Source organism: Vigna umbellata, chromosome 6 (assembly GCF_029865625.1).
Source record: "Vigna umbellata cultivar VRB3 chromosome 6, Vumbellata_1.0, whole genome shotgun sequence".
Classification (NCBI taxonomy): Eukaryota; Viridiplantae; Streptophyta; class Magnoliopsida; order Fabales; family Fabaceae; genus Vigna; species Vigna umbellata.
In genome coordinates, this window is record NC_142170.1 from 12544174 (window position 1) to 12558397 (window position 14224).

Genomic DNA, 14224 nt, shown 5'->3' on the forward strand with positions numbered 1-14224 from the left:
AATACTAACATTATCTGTCGTTGATTTTATATAAATATAACCCAGTCACGGTATATTTTTATCATTCTAGACTAAATGCATAATTTAAACACGTAAATACACGCTTGAATATTAAATCATGGGATGTTTAAAGATGAATATATTATTACAATGCTTCTAATTATTTCATTTTATCACCAAGATACGCCTCGACTTATCAATAAAATGTCCTCTTAAATTCAATATTAAAATGTAATGGGCACACCTTATATGTATATATATTAAAATTGTTGAGATTAATCTTAATTTTGACTACATACAAGTCATACTAAGTATATTTTATTTATAATTAAAATTAAATATAACGCGTAATTTTATTAGTTTAAAATAGTAGCATTGAACTTTTTTATAATTTATTTAACATAAAAATTCATAAATTTAAATTACGCTATTCCAAATCAACTTCTCGGTGATTTAGGTGATACATGATTTGATTTATTTTGAGTAAAGATTTAATTATTTTGTGAAAAAAATCTCACCAAAGTTAATATATAACTTAAAAAATTGAAAAATATGATTGCTTGGTTGAATAAATTTAAATTGAAGGAGAGAAAATAAAAAAGGTGTAAAAGTCACGTTCTTTTTTCTATATACTTGTTAAACTTGAACATGGTAGACGCGTGCCATAATTGTTGTGACAATCTTTGTTCGGTGGTTCGAAATAAGCTTTTCAAAACCACCGCAATTAATTTTAGTTCTAGTATTATTTTAAAAACGTCAAAAAAAAAAAAAACAAGTGTTTCTTTTTCCATCTTTCTCAAATAGCTTTAAATTCGTTCTACTTTATTTACTTTCTTATTTTATTTTCCTTTTCCTCACTCGCCTTTTCAAAAAACGAGATTGTAAAATGTCACATTTAATTGAAAATAAAGAAAATAAAAAATATGTTTTCATTTAATAAAAATGCTTAAAAATTTCAAAAGTAGGTATTTGTTAATTACAATGTTCATTTGTTTTACCATACCAAGAAAATAATGAAGCATATGATAAGAATGATAAAATACGTGGAACAAAAAAAAATACAAAATCTAACTTTACAAAGCGTACTTAAAATATAGTACTAAAAAGGAATCATAATTAGAATAAATAGATGGATAAATAAAAAAAGGGGTTCATCATTTGTTACATCACCATGATTACACCATTTTTCCTTAAAGAAAAAGGATAAGCAGTAGATAAAATGAGTAAACAGTGATAGTGTTTGAAAAGAAAGTGAAGGTGGGGACCCTGTGTTCTAATGAATGTAATGTAAAAAATATCATGCAATGAATGTAATATATCATTATTATTATTTTTATTATTATTTCATTTCATACCATTAGATTTATCTGGGTAGCTAAGTTAGCTAGCTAAATCTGACTGCTGTCCCAAGTCATTCTCAGTAACTGCTAATCACTGACACGGTCAGCTACCCTTCTCTCTCTCTATCTCCAAAACCTTTGCCACTGTCTTCTTCCATAACAAAACACAGTTACTTACACCATACACCTTCAATGTGAATCAAGCTTCTTCATTTATTTATAGCACCTTAAGCCACCACACAAGGTGGCGCACCCGAACCCACAAGAGGTGGAGTGAACCATTCTTCACCTCTCTCTCTCCCATGGGTCAGACCCTTAGTTGCACACCCAACCATGACCACGGCCTCTTCACCGCCGTGCAACAGGGTGACCTCCAAATTGTCACCACACTCTTAGAGGCCGACCCCTCTCTCTTCCACCAAACCACTCTCTACGATCGCCACTCTCCGCTTCATATTGCCGCAGCCAATGCCCAGATCGAGGTTCCTTCCCTTTTCCTCTCTCACTCTCTCCCGCGTTCTCTTCACGCAACTTCTCTTCTTTACGATTCTCTTCTCTTCCTTCCAGATTCTCTCTAGGCTTTTGGATGGATCTCTCAACCCAGATGTTTTGAATCGCCACAAACAGGTACTGCCTTCTGCTCTTTATCTATGCTTTCCCATTTTTATTTTTTTTTTAAAAAAATGCTATCTTTGCTTACCCTTCATCGTCTGTCGTGAATGCTTCAGACTCCGCTTATGTTGGCAGCAATGCACGGGAACATCGCGTGTGTCGAGAAGCTTCTTCAAGCCGGAGCTAATGTAATGTTTCGATTTCATTGATCTTATCCTTTGATGACATGAATGAATTAATGAATTTGGAAACTGAATCGTGCGATTTTCAGGTGTTAATGTTTGATACCATTTCCGGGAGAACCTGCTTACACTATGCCGCATACTACGGTCATTCTTCTTGCCTTAAGGCTATTCTTTCCGCTGCTCAATCTAGTCCAGTGGCTGCTTCTTGGTTTGCCCTTTTCTGTTTAACTATTGATTTCGATGTATGGTGTTTTTCTTATGTGTTGTTTAAGGTATTTAGTGTTTTTGAATTCGTTGCAGGGGGTTTGCACGGTTTGTGAATATTAGAGATGGAAAGGGTGCAACGCCATTGCACTTGGCGGCTCGTCAGAGACGGTCCGAATGTGTACATATTCTGTTGGACAGTGGAGCTCTTGTTTGTGCTTCAACCGGTGGATATGGGTAATGATCCATCAAAGAGTGGTTCGAATGATTGAATCTGTTGTGTTTTTCTGTTCTGTTTCGCGAAGTAAGTAATCAATTGCTATTTTCAGCTGTCCCGGGAGTACTCCGCTTCATCTAGCAGCTAGAGGGGGATCTCTTGATTGCATTCGTGAATTGTTGGCATGGGGTGCAGATCGTCTTCATCGCGATGCATCTGGGTATAGTGCAGTTTCTCAGCTCAAATTCTTACCGGATTTTAGACTTAGAGTGATATAGCTAGACGTGTTTAATTCTAACTTTTGGGAGGTTATTGGGTTTTGGATTGTTTGTCTTCGCAGTGTCAATTTTTATGTTCTTTAGGAAAATCGTTGATTTGCTCTGATGGGCCCTTTACTGTATTCATCTGGCATTTTCCTATCGTAACTTTCTTCACTTTATGAGCAACTTACCTCATTTAACGATTAGGTCGTTTATAGGTAGATTCATTTAAGTTTTACCCTGCATCTTTTCCTCATTATATACTCTCAGAATGCGTAGTTGGCGTGTTAATGCAGACGGATACCATATATGGTTGCTCTGAAACACAAACATGGAGCCTGTGCATCATTGCTGAATCCTACATCTGCAGAACCTCTTGTCTGGCCGTCTCCATTGAAGTTCATCAGTGAGCTTAATCCTGAAGCTAAAGCTTTATTGGAACAAGCCTTGATGGATGCAAACAGAGAAAGGGAGAAAAACATATTGAAAGGGAGCGCTTACTCTCTTCCATCTCCATCACATTCTGATGGGGTAACTGATGATGTGTCTGAGGTAATTTCTCAACCTCTGCATATCCAACACCAACTTTGTTCCGTAATTCAATCAAATCAGAGCATGGGAATATAGTTAATAAGACTTCATTTTTACATTAAACGTGAGCGCTCATTGCATAATTTAAAAATGATGCAACATTCAAAGATCTCTGGTGTTCATTAAAAAGAAAAGAAAATCACATTTTGATCATTTTTAACGTGTCCCATACTGCATAAATTCCTTGATTCTAGCAGAACTCACTGATAACCAAATAGTAAAAAGGATTTTGAATTAAATTATTGAGATGTAAGCAAACTGTATTACACTTTTTATAAAGGATGATTATTCTGTCTAGATAAAGACTTGTCTCCATGATGTGTGATATATATATATATCTATCCACTGATCATGGGATATTTTGCAGGTTAGTGAGTCGGAATTATGTTGCATCTGCTTTGAGCAGGCATGCACAATCGAAGTTCAGAGCTGTGGCCACCAGATGTGTGCACAATGCACACTAGCCCTGTGTTGCCACAACAAGCCCAACCCTGCCACAGCCTGTCTCACTCCACCAGTATGTCCATTCTGTCGAAGCACCATAACAAGACTCGTGGTCGTGAAAACAGAATACCATGACGAAACTGATCTAGACAATGTCGACACAAACTGTTCCAAGATGAGCAAGACATCAAAGAAATTCAGAAACGTGAATGACAGTGGTAGCAGCAGCTTCAAGGGGTTATCCGGTGTAAGTTCATTCGGGAAGTTGGGTAGCCGCAGCTCTGGAAGGATCGCTGCCGAGTGGGTCGATAAACAGTGACGGCAATTGCTTGTGGTAACAAATGAATCTCACATTGGCAAGATACCGTAACTACATAGGTGCTTAACCGGCAAGGCAAAAATCAAAGTTAAAAAGTAAAGGAATATTATGTAATTTTGGGAAATAAGCAAAGTGAGTTGAAATGAAGCGAAGTTGGCGGTAGGTACCAAGTGTTGTCGTTGGGAACAGGAGAAGGGTATGTCGTGTTCTTGTATTATTATTATTATTATTATTATTATTATTATTACCATTATTATTACTTGAGAATGAAGAAGCATCACCTGGATCGATGATTTTGGGCATCGTGAATAATTTTATTTTATTCTATTATACGCGCATCCCAGTAAGATGAATAATATGATGGAAAATGTATTGCTTATTTGCGTCTGGTTTATTTCTTTGTACCGATATGATATAAGCAATAAGATACAAAAGAGAAAGACAGAGTCTTATGTTGGTTGTCACGTGATGATGTCTCCTAGGTGAATAGGTTCGTTAGTGCACTTGATTAGGAGGATGATAATTTGTGTGTAAAAATACAAGTGTTGCAGTCTGGTATGGTGATATGCGACTGATGCAACGAGAGAGGGTGAGAAGTGAAGGGTTGTGATTGGTCAAATAATTTGGGGTGGCCACCACGTACACCAACCGGGTTTGTTGGAACTTTTTCACACCAAAAACTGAAAACAGAAAGAGACATAGCCAAAAAACAAAGAAGGAAAGTTGAGTACCAATGCATGGGTATGCGTCATTTCTCTATATGCTGCGTTGCAGAAGCGAACGTGTTTGACCTGTCCTTCCAGACCCAATAGCCCCCACAAACAAAACAACTTATAAGTGATGTCTTATAATCAATTATGCTTCTACAAAGTTTGAATAATCATCCAATAATATTATTTATCAGAAAGAGAGTAAAATTAGAGCTAATGGATTAAATTATTTTTTGAGATAAAATTTTATTTATTGTACTGTTGTAAATAGTAAAGGAATTTGAATACTTGTTTTTATTTTTTTATTAATTCAAACGGCGATATCTTGAGTTTGTTAGTTAATTTTAGGTTTATTGTGGATTGAATTTGACTATACGAATAGTATTTAACTTTTAGCTTAAATTTGGGTTTATAATGAGTTGAGAGTCTTGGTCAACTACATGATTGATCTTAGAATATATTATGAGTGGGGTTTAGAGGTTTGAACACGGACCATGAGTCTACTATCATTTTTGAACCCATCCATGAGATTCACAATCAAATATGACTTCATATTAATTGCTTGAGAAATGAATACTAAAATTATAATATTGTCTAACTAAATTTATTGTCAGGGTCAAGACATTTGAAAATATCATGTTATTTTTATAGGCTAAATTTTTTTATATAAAAATTGGAATAAGTAATGATAAAATATATTGTTGATATTAAATTAAAGAAAAAGAGTTATGAATTTAACAGAAACTTGATCCTTTAAAATTATATAATCTGAAATTTTACATAAAAAATGTGAATTTGAAATTTTTTGTTATATATTTTCTTTTAAATTTATCTGTGTTTTTTTTCTTTCTATGTTGTCTTTTCAACTTAGCATTGGTTAAACAGTGTCAACTTAACTCTAGTTAAAATTAAAATTAAAATTGAAATGTCATTTGTGACATAGTTCTTTTTATTTATGTTGGCAATTGTTATATATATATATAAATCGTTTGTGATAACTTTTTTTTCACTGTTACCTTCAAAAACTTCTTTAACAACATTAGTTTACTCTCTTTTTAGTTAATTTTAATGGTATTTTTTGTTCTATGTTAAATACAATTTTTTTCATTAATATTACTTGAAATTATTTTCATTTTGTGTTAGTTCTAGTTATTTTTTATCACAGTAGTTACAAATATATATGTTAATATTATTTCTTAACTAATATTAAATATAATTTTTTTTAGAAACTAATAAAGCTACTTTTGATTTATGCTAGTTAAAATTTATTTATTAACCTGAATGAAATTATTTTGTTTTAACATATGGAAGTCATATTTACATTGTTAAAATATTTATTTATCTATATAAACTATGACTATTTATTGATTTACATTAAACTTATGAAAAAAGTATAAGTATTTAAATTAAATGCTTAATCACATTGATAAAACTTAAGTTGTTATGTAGTAAGAGGATTAGAAAAATAGAAAGACGCATGGAATGTACACATTGGTGGTTATATAGCCACAAGATTAAAAATCCATAAAAAGTTTATAAAAATAATAATTAAACTTTAAGAAAAAGTAAATGTATATGATTATCACACTTGTATTTCCTTTTATTTATTAGACAATGTATATGATTGCTTATTTTCCAAAAGTTAACAATTTAATTCAAAAATAATACACAGATTAAGCAGTAAAATGAGACAATAACTAAATTAAATTAAATTAAATTAAATTTATATTTCTCAAATTTAATAATATTAACCCCGTTTATCAATTATTGTTTTATTTTTATAAAGAAAAATAATCTTTTAACACCTCATCAAGCATTTGAGAACTCACTTTTAAAAATAATATAGTCATTAAAAAACTAAGATTTTGATTTATAAATAGAAAGAAATAATGAAATATAAAATAATAGATGTGAGATGAGTATAAAACTTTATTGAGTGTCATTTATTAAAATCATTTTTCAATGTTGTTTGGTCATGATTTTTTTATATTTAGCTGTAACGACAACATTTTATATAATTTTATAAAAATGAAAAACAATAGAATTTAATAAATTTAAACAGAGTTTTTAAAAGTCAAACAATTATAATAAAAGAGATTTTAAATTAATTTACTTAATTTTGTTGAAAATTTAAGGTTTATGTTAGTGATTTATTTATTTTTTATATGATTTTATATATACGTTTATACTGTTTTAAATTTATTATATTTTTTAATATTTTTATTTTTAGACTGGTCGGTTAACTCAACCATACATAGGTTGGGTTAAATTATGAAAAATTAAATCTAAACATAAACGTCATTCAACTTTCTTTTGTTCAACTTCGGATAACACGTGATACGTTGAGATAAGTGGTTTGCCTAATTATTATTATATATATTATTATTGTTTCTAATTGATAAAATCAATGTTCCACATATACATTGTGTTTCTTTCTAAGTCATATATGATCGTAAGAAAAAGACTCGTAAGTTATTTGTTGATAGAATTGATAAACTATATTTTATATTTATATTCGCTATTATGTTGGACGAATGGTATCATAATATTAAACACATCTGGCACAATAAGATGTTATATTTTGATACCACAGTTAAAAAAAAGTATAGGATGTAATATATTCCTTACGTTTTTATTTAAATTGATAAATTTTTTATTTTTTCATAAAAGTAAATTAATATGATATAGAGGAATTTTTTAAAAGTTAGAAAAGAAAAGGTATTAATTAATATTTAAATAGAAAAAAAAATTGTAGGAGAAAGAAAGAGTGTGTGCCGACAGAAAGAAATATCTTGGGGGAATGGTTGATATTGAGCATGACATGTGAGTTATGAAAATGAAAAATAATTAAGAATGTGTTTGGATCTAATCCAAGTGGCTGTATATTCACATGACACGTACCCACAAACTACTAATCTCTCATTACGTACACGCATTATATATATTATGTCACAACACCTTCGTTTAGATATATTTATATATAACTTTATTTCTATTCTTCTTCTAGAATACTTAAGGGATCAAATACGAGGACTTCACCTCATTGATTAAAGGAGTTTAATTATTGAAGAAAAATATTAAATTTGTACAATGATGGTTTTTGTGGATTCACGGTTACAAGAGACGAGATGTATTAGTCATAGAAATATTTATTACTATTATTAATTCTTTTTTTAAAGCTTATCGAATAAAAGTTTTCCTTAAAAAATAATTTTCACTCAAAAATGATTTTATATTACTCATTAAGCGTAATTTAATAATTTTTATTTATTATTTAATAAATTTTATATTTTTATCTATTACCTGAATATCAAATAATTCAAAACCTTTAACAAATTTTACTCCAAATCTACTCACTTTTATCACCAAATCTCTTTTAAAAAAATAACTCAAATTTTATCTTTAAATCTATCTATTTATTCTCCCTCAGATCTATATTAAAAAAAACACATTCTAAAGGAATTATTACCCAAAATAGATTGAGACGAGGATTTCAATCCTTTAATCAAAAGATTCAGATTCTAATTTTTTTTTTCAAACTATTTTAATCATGATTTTAAAATATGTTAATCAATTAAAATAAGCGTGTAATTAATTAAAATATTCTCTATAAATAGAAATAAATATTTTAACCTATTGTAAACATCTTTAATTAATTAAAATTCTTTTATGATAAAGTTAAATTTTAAAACAAAGTAATTATCTGTAGACAATTTCAAGACCAAACACATAAAAAAACACAAATAGAATTTAACAAAAGGACACACTCTTTAAACATCTCAGTTTGCAATTCTTAAAGACAAGGGATCTTTAATATTAGATTCATCAAATCTCATACAAAACAAATTCTACAACAATATTATTATATAATCCAAAACATTGAAACAAAATTGAAAAGATTACAATAATAAGATAAAAAAACACTATCAATCTATTCTAAGCATTTATTTTAATAATTAACTATTAAAATGGCAATAAATATTTAATAATTTAAACTTATAAAACTTTAAATGTAAACAATATTAGTAAGTTTCTTTTATATTGATTTAAAAATCCTCAAAGTTTTAAAAGAAAATTGCAATCCATTTTATGAATTTTAATTATTTTTAAGCAAAAAGTGCATTGTTAACTCACGTAGGAGGTAGAGAAGGGAGTGTAAATTTTGAAGGAAGGAGAAAGTTTAATATGGTAATTTGACAGCTTTACCCAAAGGATAACTCTACCACTACGTCATCTCTGTCTTCTCTATCTGTACACTCAGACATCAAAGGAATGAAAAAAAGAAAGCAAAAATGCTTCATTCATAGTTTTATTCTTTAAATATTCTAAACTTGTACCTCAAACACATAAAAGAAATAATCTATAAGTTGAAATTACTTTATTCCTAAGTTGATTTGTAAAGACTATCTAATATTAATTAACCTTTTCACAACCTAATTTTTAACACACACTAATAAATTTCTATCATCATCTTTTCTCATGTATATTTTGCGGAAGAAAACTCTATTCCATTAAAAGTTGAAACATATATAGATTAAGGCCATACTTATTTTATCATTACAAAATCGATTGCCCACTTTTTAACAAATAACAATTTTAATATAAAATCTAAATCAGACTACTATTAGAAAGTGGGTTTAAGCCTAACTCAACCCCACAAAACCAGCTTGTAGGGTGAGGTTTGCACCTCACTTATATATTATAATTTGGCCTTATCTCTAGTCGATGTGGACTTCCAACAACTACTTTAGATACATATTTCACTTACATTTAACGTTCACTTTGAAACAAATGTAACATCGAAAGACATCATAAAAGTGGTGAAAGTAGGAGTTAGAAAAAGGCAACTTGTCCACACATGCATGAAAATAACTCTGGGAGTGAACCAAACCCTTTGTTGTTAGCGTGATTTATTTTCTGGGTTTTTTCTATCTGGACTTATGGAGTGAGGGGGAGCAATGGTGCCATTGATGAACAGTGAATTTCGTTCTGCAATATTGGTTTCTGCCAATGCAAGCTCAAAATGAAGGCTTTGGTTCCTTTTATTTTCATTAGCAACTCTTCTTTCCACTGCAAGAAACTGAGCCAGAGATGGAGCATTATTTTTCTCCTTCTCACCTTCATAATCTGTACTCCTTGAACCCAAACAGAAAAAGCATGACCAAAACTTTAACTTCTTTTTGCTCTTGAAGAATTCTGTTTTGGATTCTCTCAGAGATCTTCTTGACAGTTCCACAATGCTAGAGACACCCATTAGGCTCCCAAGTGTCGTACTTTGGTCACGAAAAAAAGACCCTGTCGACTGAATCAAAGACAAACACACATGTTACAATGTTCCAAACTTAACGTAGCCCTTCACATCATTGCTAAGTTATTATATGAGTTTGATCTTCATCTAACATCATAGGTAAATTTAATTAATGTAGCTGCGTATTGATCTAAGAACAAGACTGGCCACCTAATGCCACCTAAAAAGGCATTTCAATTATAGTCCAATTTCAAGAGATATGTAATGTAAGATATGGTTGCCGATAATGAAACAAACGGCATGCATAAGAATCATACTTTTTATAGCTGTTCCAATGTTATATACATAACCTAGTTTTTCAACTAAAAAATGGTTCAATTAAAATCTGAAAATATTCGACTCATAATATATGTTAAGAAGTCAATACTATGATGACAACCAATCCCATTTGGAGTAAGAACAAAAAAAACTCAGTTGCATCAACTAATAATAATTTCCTTCTATTACTTTAAATTTCGTACACGTTTAGCTAAACTCAATTTAGAAGAAAAACATTTTTTTTGTTTTAAAAATTAAAAAATTATTAGTTTTTTAATAAGTTAGATCAACGCATACTAATTATAGGTAGAGATGATAGGTCAGAGTGTAAGTTTAATGTCAGAAGATACACTTTTTATTTCTTTTAGTGTCAAATAATAATCAGATAAATTGTGAAATAGTTATAAAAAAAAAGAGTAAAAATATCAAATATATATTTAAAAATAAATTATAAAACTGAAGAAAAAAAAAGTTAATATAAACATATAACTCTAGACACAGTATAATCATAAGGTAAATATTCTAACAAACATTATAATATTTGATATATGAATTGTGTTTTAATGATTTAAAACAAGAATGAATAAAAAGGATACAAATATGTGAGTGGGAAAATGACATATTTATACGTAGTCATTCCTGCATTTATATCTAATTTAAACTCTTACTTATACTTGAAGAGTTATACCAAATATAGTAGCTATCCATTATTACATGCAACAGAACTAACTTTCGTAGTTGTTGAAATTTAGTTCACTGATGTTTATTTTGATACAGTAATAGAAAACATATATAAGAGCTTTGGGTTTTTTTTTCTTTCTTCTCTTCATTTAATATTTTCTTATAGTATTCAAGAATGCATTAAATCCGAAGCTAAGTGATATACGAATTCGTGTCACTAAATAAGGGAGAATTAAACCAAATTTAATTTTGATGAACATGAGCATCTACACAATTACACGTTATTAATTAATCGTTAATAATTTCAAATATTAAATTTTATGATGATTATTATTAAAATTAGTTAACTCGGTAACATTAACGAACGTTTACAAAGAATAAAGAGAGGGAAATTGAGAGAATATTTAATTTTCACTTTAAAATTGAATTCTAAACTAAACACGATTCCTCGAAGTTAAACTTTGAGCAGTTTGGGCACAGAAGTTTAAGGAGCTTTCTATGTAACAAAAAAATTATCCCCTTCGAGGTTATTCGAAGTTGTAGCTTTCTAAAAAGAAGGACCAATTTACCTGAAGAATCCAAGAAGCATGCACAAGAAAGACAAAAATCAAAGTATATTGTGTTATTGTAGTGGAGTCAGCTAGTCACATGCTCACTGGATATTTGATAAATAAATTATTTATCCACAATTTTCTTATTCATTCTCATTTTCAACTATTTTATTCTATTAATCACAATAACCAATAACACATTTTAACATAAATTATAAAATGTAATAATACAAGAACAGAAAAAAAAAGTTACCATAATGTTTGACTGACCTGAGTGTCTAAATCAGATGAAGAATCTGTAGAAGAAGATGGAGAGGCAGTGAGTAAGGTGTTGAATGAAACTGATCCTGTCGTTGTCCGAGTCCTTGCATTCACTGGCTGTAGTAAACCCAGTGGCCACCCTTCATCCTAAAATCAAATCAGTTGCAACAAAACTGTTCAGACAAATCACCAACTTCACATGGTAGTATATATACACCAGACAGACAGCAGAACAAACGAGTCACAAAAAAACAACTACGTATTCATCAAATCAGAAATCATCGCAGACCCACCACTGAAAGCTCAGAAGAAACAACATGATCAATCCCAAGGAGAATTCGTGAGAAAATTCCAAAACCGAACATGCATGGTGCAGTAAAAAAAGTACCTGTTGAGCCATGTTTTCGAGTTTTTGTTTAGCATGCACAAGGCCTCCTAAGATGTTCGATAGTCGTTCAGTTCTTGTTGTTATTTGCTAAGCATAGAAACTGCGAATTATTGACAATGACTATGAATATACCAGTGTAGGGAAAATCCAAGTGTAATTAGAGCAATAATGGGGTCAAAAAGAGTGACATAACCATTGACTGAGAGCGCTTTGCCAAGGGCTATTCTCATCAGCTTTTTCTACAGCTCTGTTGACTTATAAAGAGAACAGAATCATTGTGTCGTTACTGGTTACACTAACAGAGATTAAATAAAAACTACTTGTGCAAATAATCATTGCTCTGTATTTATTTAAAAACCCACAAATGAGAAATTAATCTGCATGTAATCTCTGATTAATGTATGAGTTTTTATATAAGCTAAAGTATAAATACATGGTAATGTGAATTATTGATGATGAGAAGTGTTGGTAGTAATGCATTATGTTATGAGCATAAGATGAGAAAAGTTGAGTTCTTGGAATTATGAATGATGGATGCACAGTGAGGTGAGCAGGGATCCTATGAAAAGGGTGAAAAGTGATGCAATTTCTTTTGAGTTATGTTAAAAGACAATCACAAGCATCTAAAAAAGGGAACAGAGTCACTTTCTAAAAAGCCTCGCTCAGGCTCATACCCCGGCAAATGTTTCACAAAACAATGCATCTTGTCTGCACAATTTTGGACTATACATTCGGTACAAACACTCCAAAGCTGCTGGACATGGCTCTCTATCTACGCTTTAGGCTCGTACTTTCTTCATATAAAAGGATATATTTGGTAATTCAAAAACATCAAGCTCAGAGGAGTGTAAATAGGAAAATATATATAGTATTGTTTATTCGGCCCTGTAACATTTTTCTGGCTCACTTCCTCTCTTTCTTTATGCACCTCCCTTTTTCCGTCCTGAACCTCCCATAAAACACCTGACATTCCCGTTCTCCTTCGCCTTTTTCCATGGTCACTTAAATTCAAACCCAAGCCCAAGCCCCATTGTGTTTAAACTATTTCTTCTAATTCCACATTTTCTTCTTTTAACCCCACAATATAAAAAAGTGACCAACTTTTCATTGTTATAATATATTTGGGATATGTTTTAAAATTATATTATTCCTGGAATAATATTTAAAATAATATAATTTAGAATAAAATTATGTAATTTATAACTTCAATTACGTAATTATAACTTTTTTTAATATATTTGGGATTTTACCTTGTACCTTCAATTTTTTTTAAAATAATTATAACTTTCTGTTTTAGATTTCAGGTTTAGAAGTATGCTTTCTCCAGCTTTCTTCTCTCTTCTTCACTTTCTCCGTTCTTTTCAGATAAATTCATAGATCAGCTTATTCTTTATTCTTATTTTATAGTTTAACTTTTTATAGCTTTTTAATAAACTTAAACCTACCTAAAATATTATTTAAATTTTTCATATTAATTATTTTAATAAATAAAAAAAGTCATACAATTTATTTTATAAAAAATTAAAAACTAATAGAATAAATTAATAATTTATAATTAAATTATAAAATCATAAACAAATACAATAAATTAAACATTTATAAATAATCAAATATACTTAAAAAAAAACCAAAATAATTTGTTTTATAAATTATGAAATCATAAACAAATACAATAAATTAAACATTTATAAATATTTTTGTTTTATAGTTTAATTTTTTATACTTTTCCTGTTAAACTTAAAACTAACTAAAATATTATTTAAATTTTTCATATCAATTTTAAATATTAATTTATTTTTAATAAATTAAAAAATGTCACACAATTTATTTTATAAAAAATTAAAAACAATAAAAAACTATTACAATAAATTAAAAATTTATAAATAATCTAATAT

General features: G+C 29.7%; 2 protein-coding genes across 2 annotated transcripts; one reads left to right on the plus strand and one right to left on the minus strand.

The window, feature by feature from the left end:
* The first annotated feature begins 1400 nt into the window (after positions 1-1400).
* LOC124841221 (putative E3 ubiquitin-protein ligase XBAT31) lies at positions 1401-4551 on the plus strand. The gene is made up of 8 exons (XM_088093130.1): positions 1401-1822; positions 1908-1967; positions 2069-2140; positions 2224-2345; positions 2438-2578; positions 2671-2778; positions 3115-3370; positions 3777-4551. Exons 1-8 carry the CDS (start codon positions 1643-1645, stop codon positions 4170-4172), a joined length of 1335 nt encoding a protein of 444 aa, XP_087949256.1. The 5' UTR covers positions 1401-1642; the 3' UTR covers positions 4173-4551.
* Positions 4552-9634: 5083 nt separating this feature from the next.
* On the minus strand, positions 9635-12532 carry LOC148196809 (uncharacterized). The gene is made up of 3 exons (XM_088093131.1): positions 12330-12532; positions 11951-12088; positions 9635-10184 (listed from the first exon to the last, which is right to left on the minus strand). The coding sequence occupies exons 1-3, from the start codon at positions 12339-12341 to the stop codon at positions 9783-9785; spliced, it is 552 nt and encodes a 183-aa protein (XP_087949257.1). The 5' UTR covers positions 12342-12532; the 3' UTR covers positions 9635-9782.
* Between the last annotated feature and the right edge of the window lie 1692 nt (positions 12533-14224).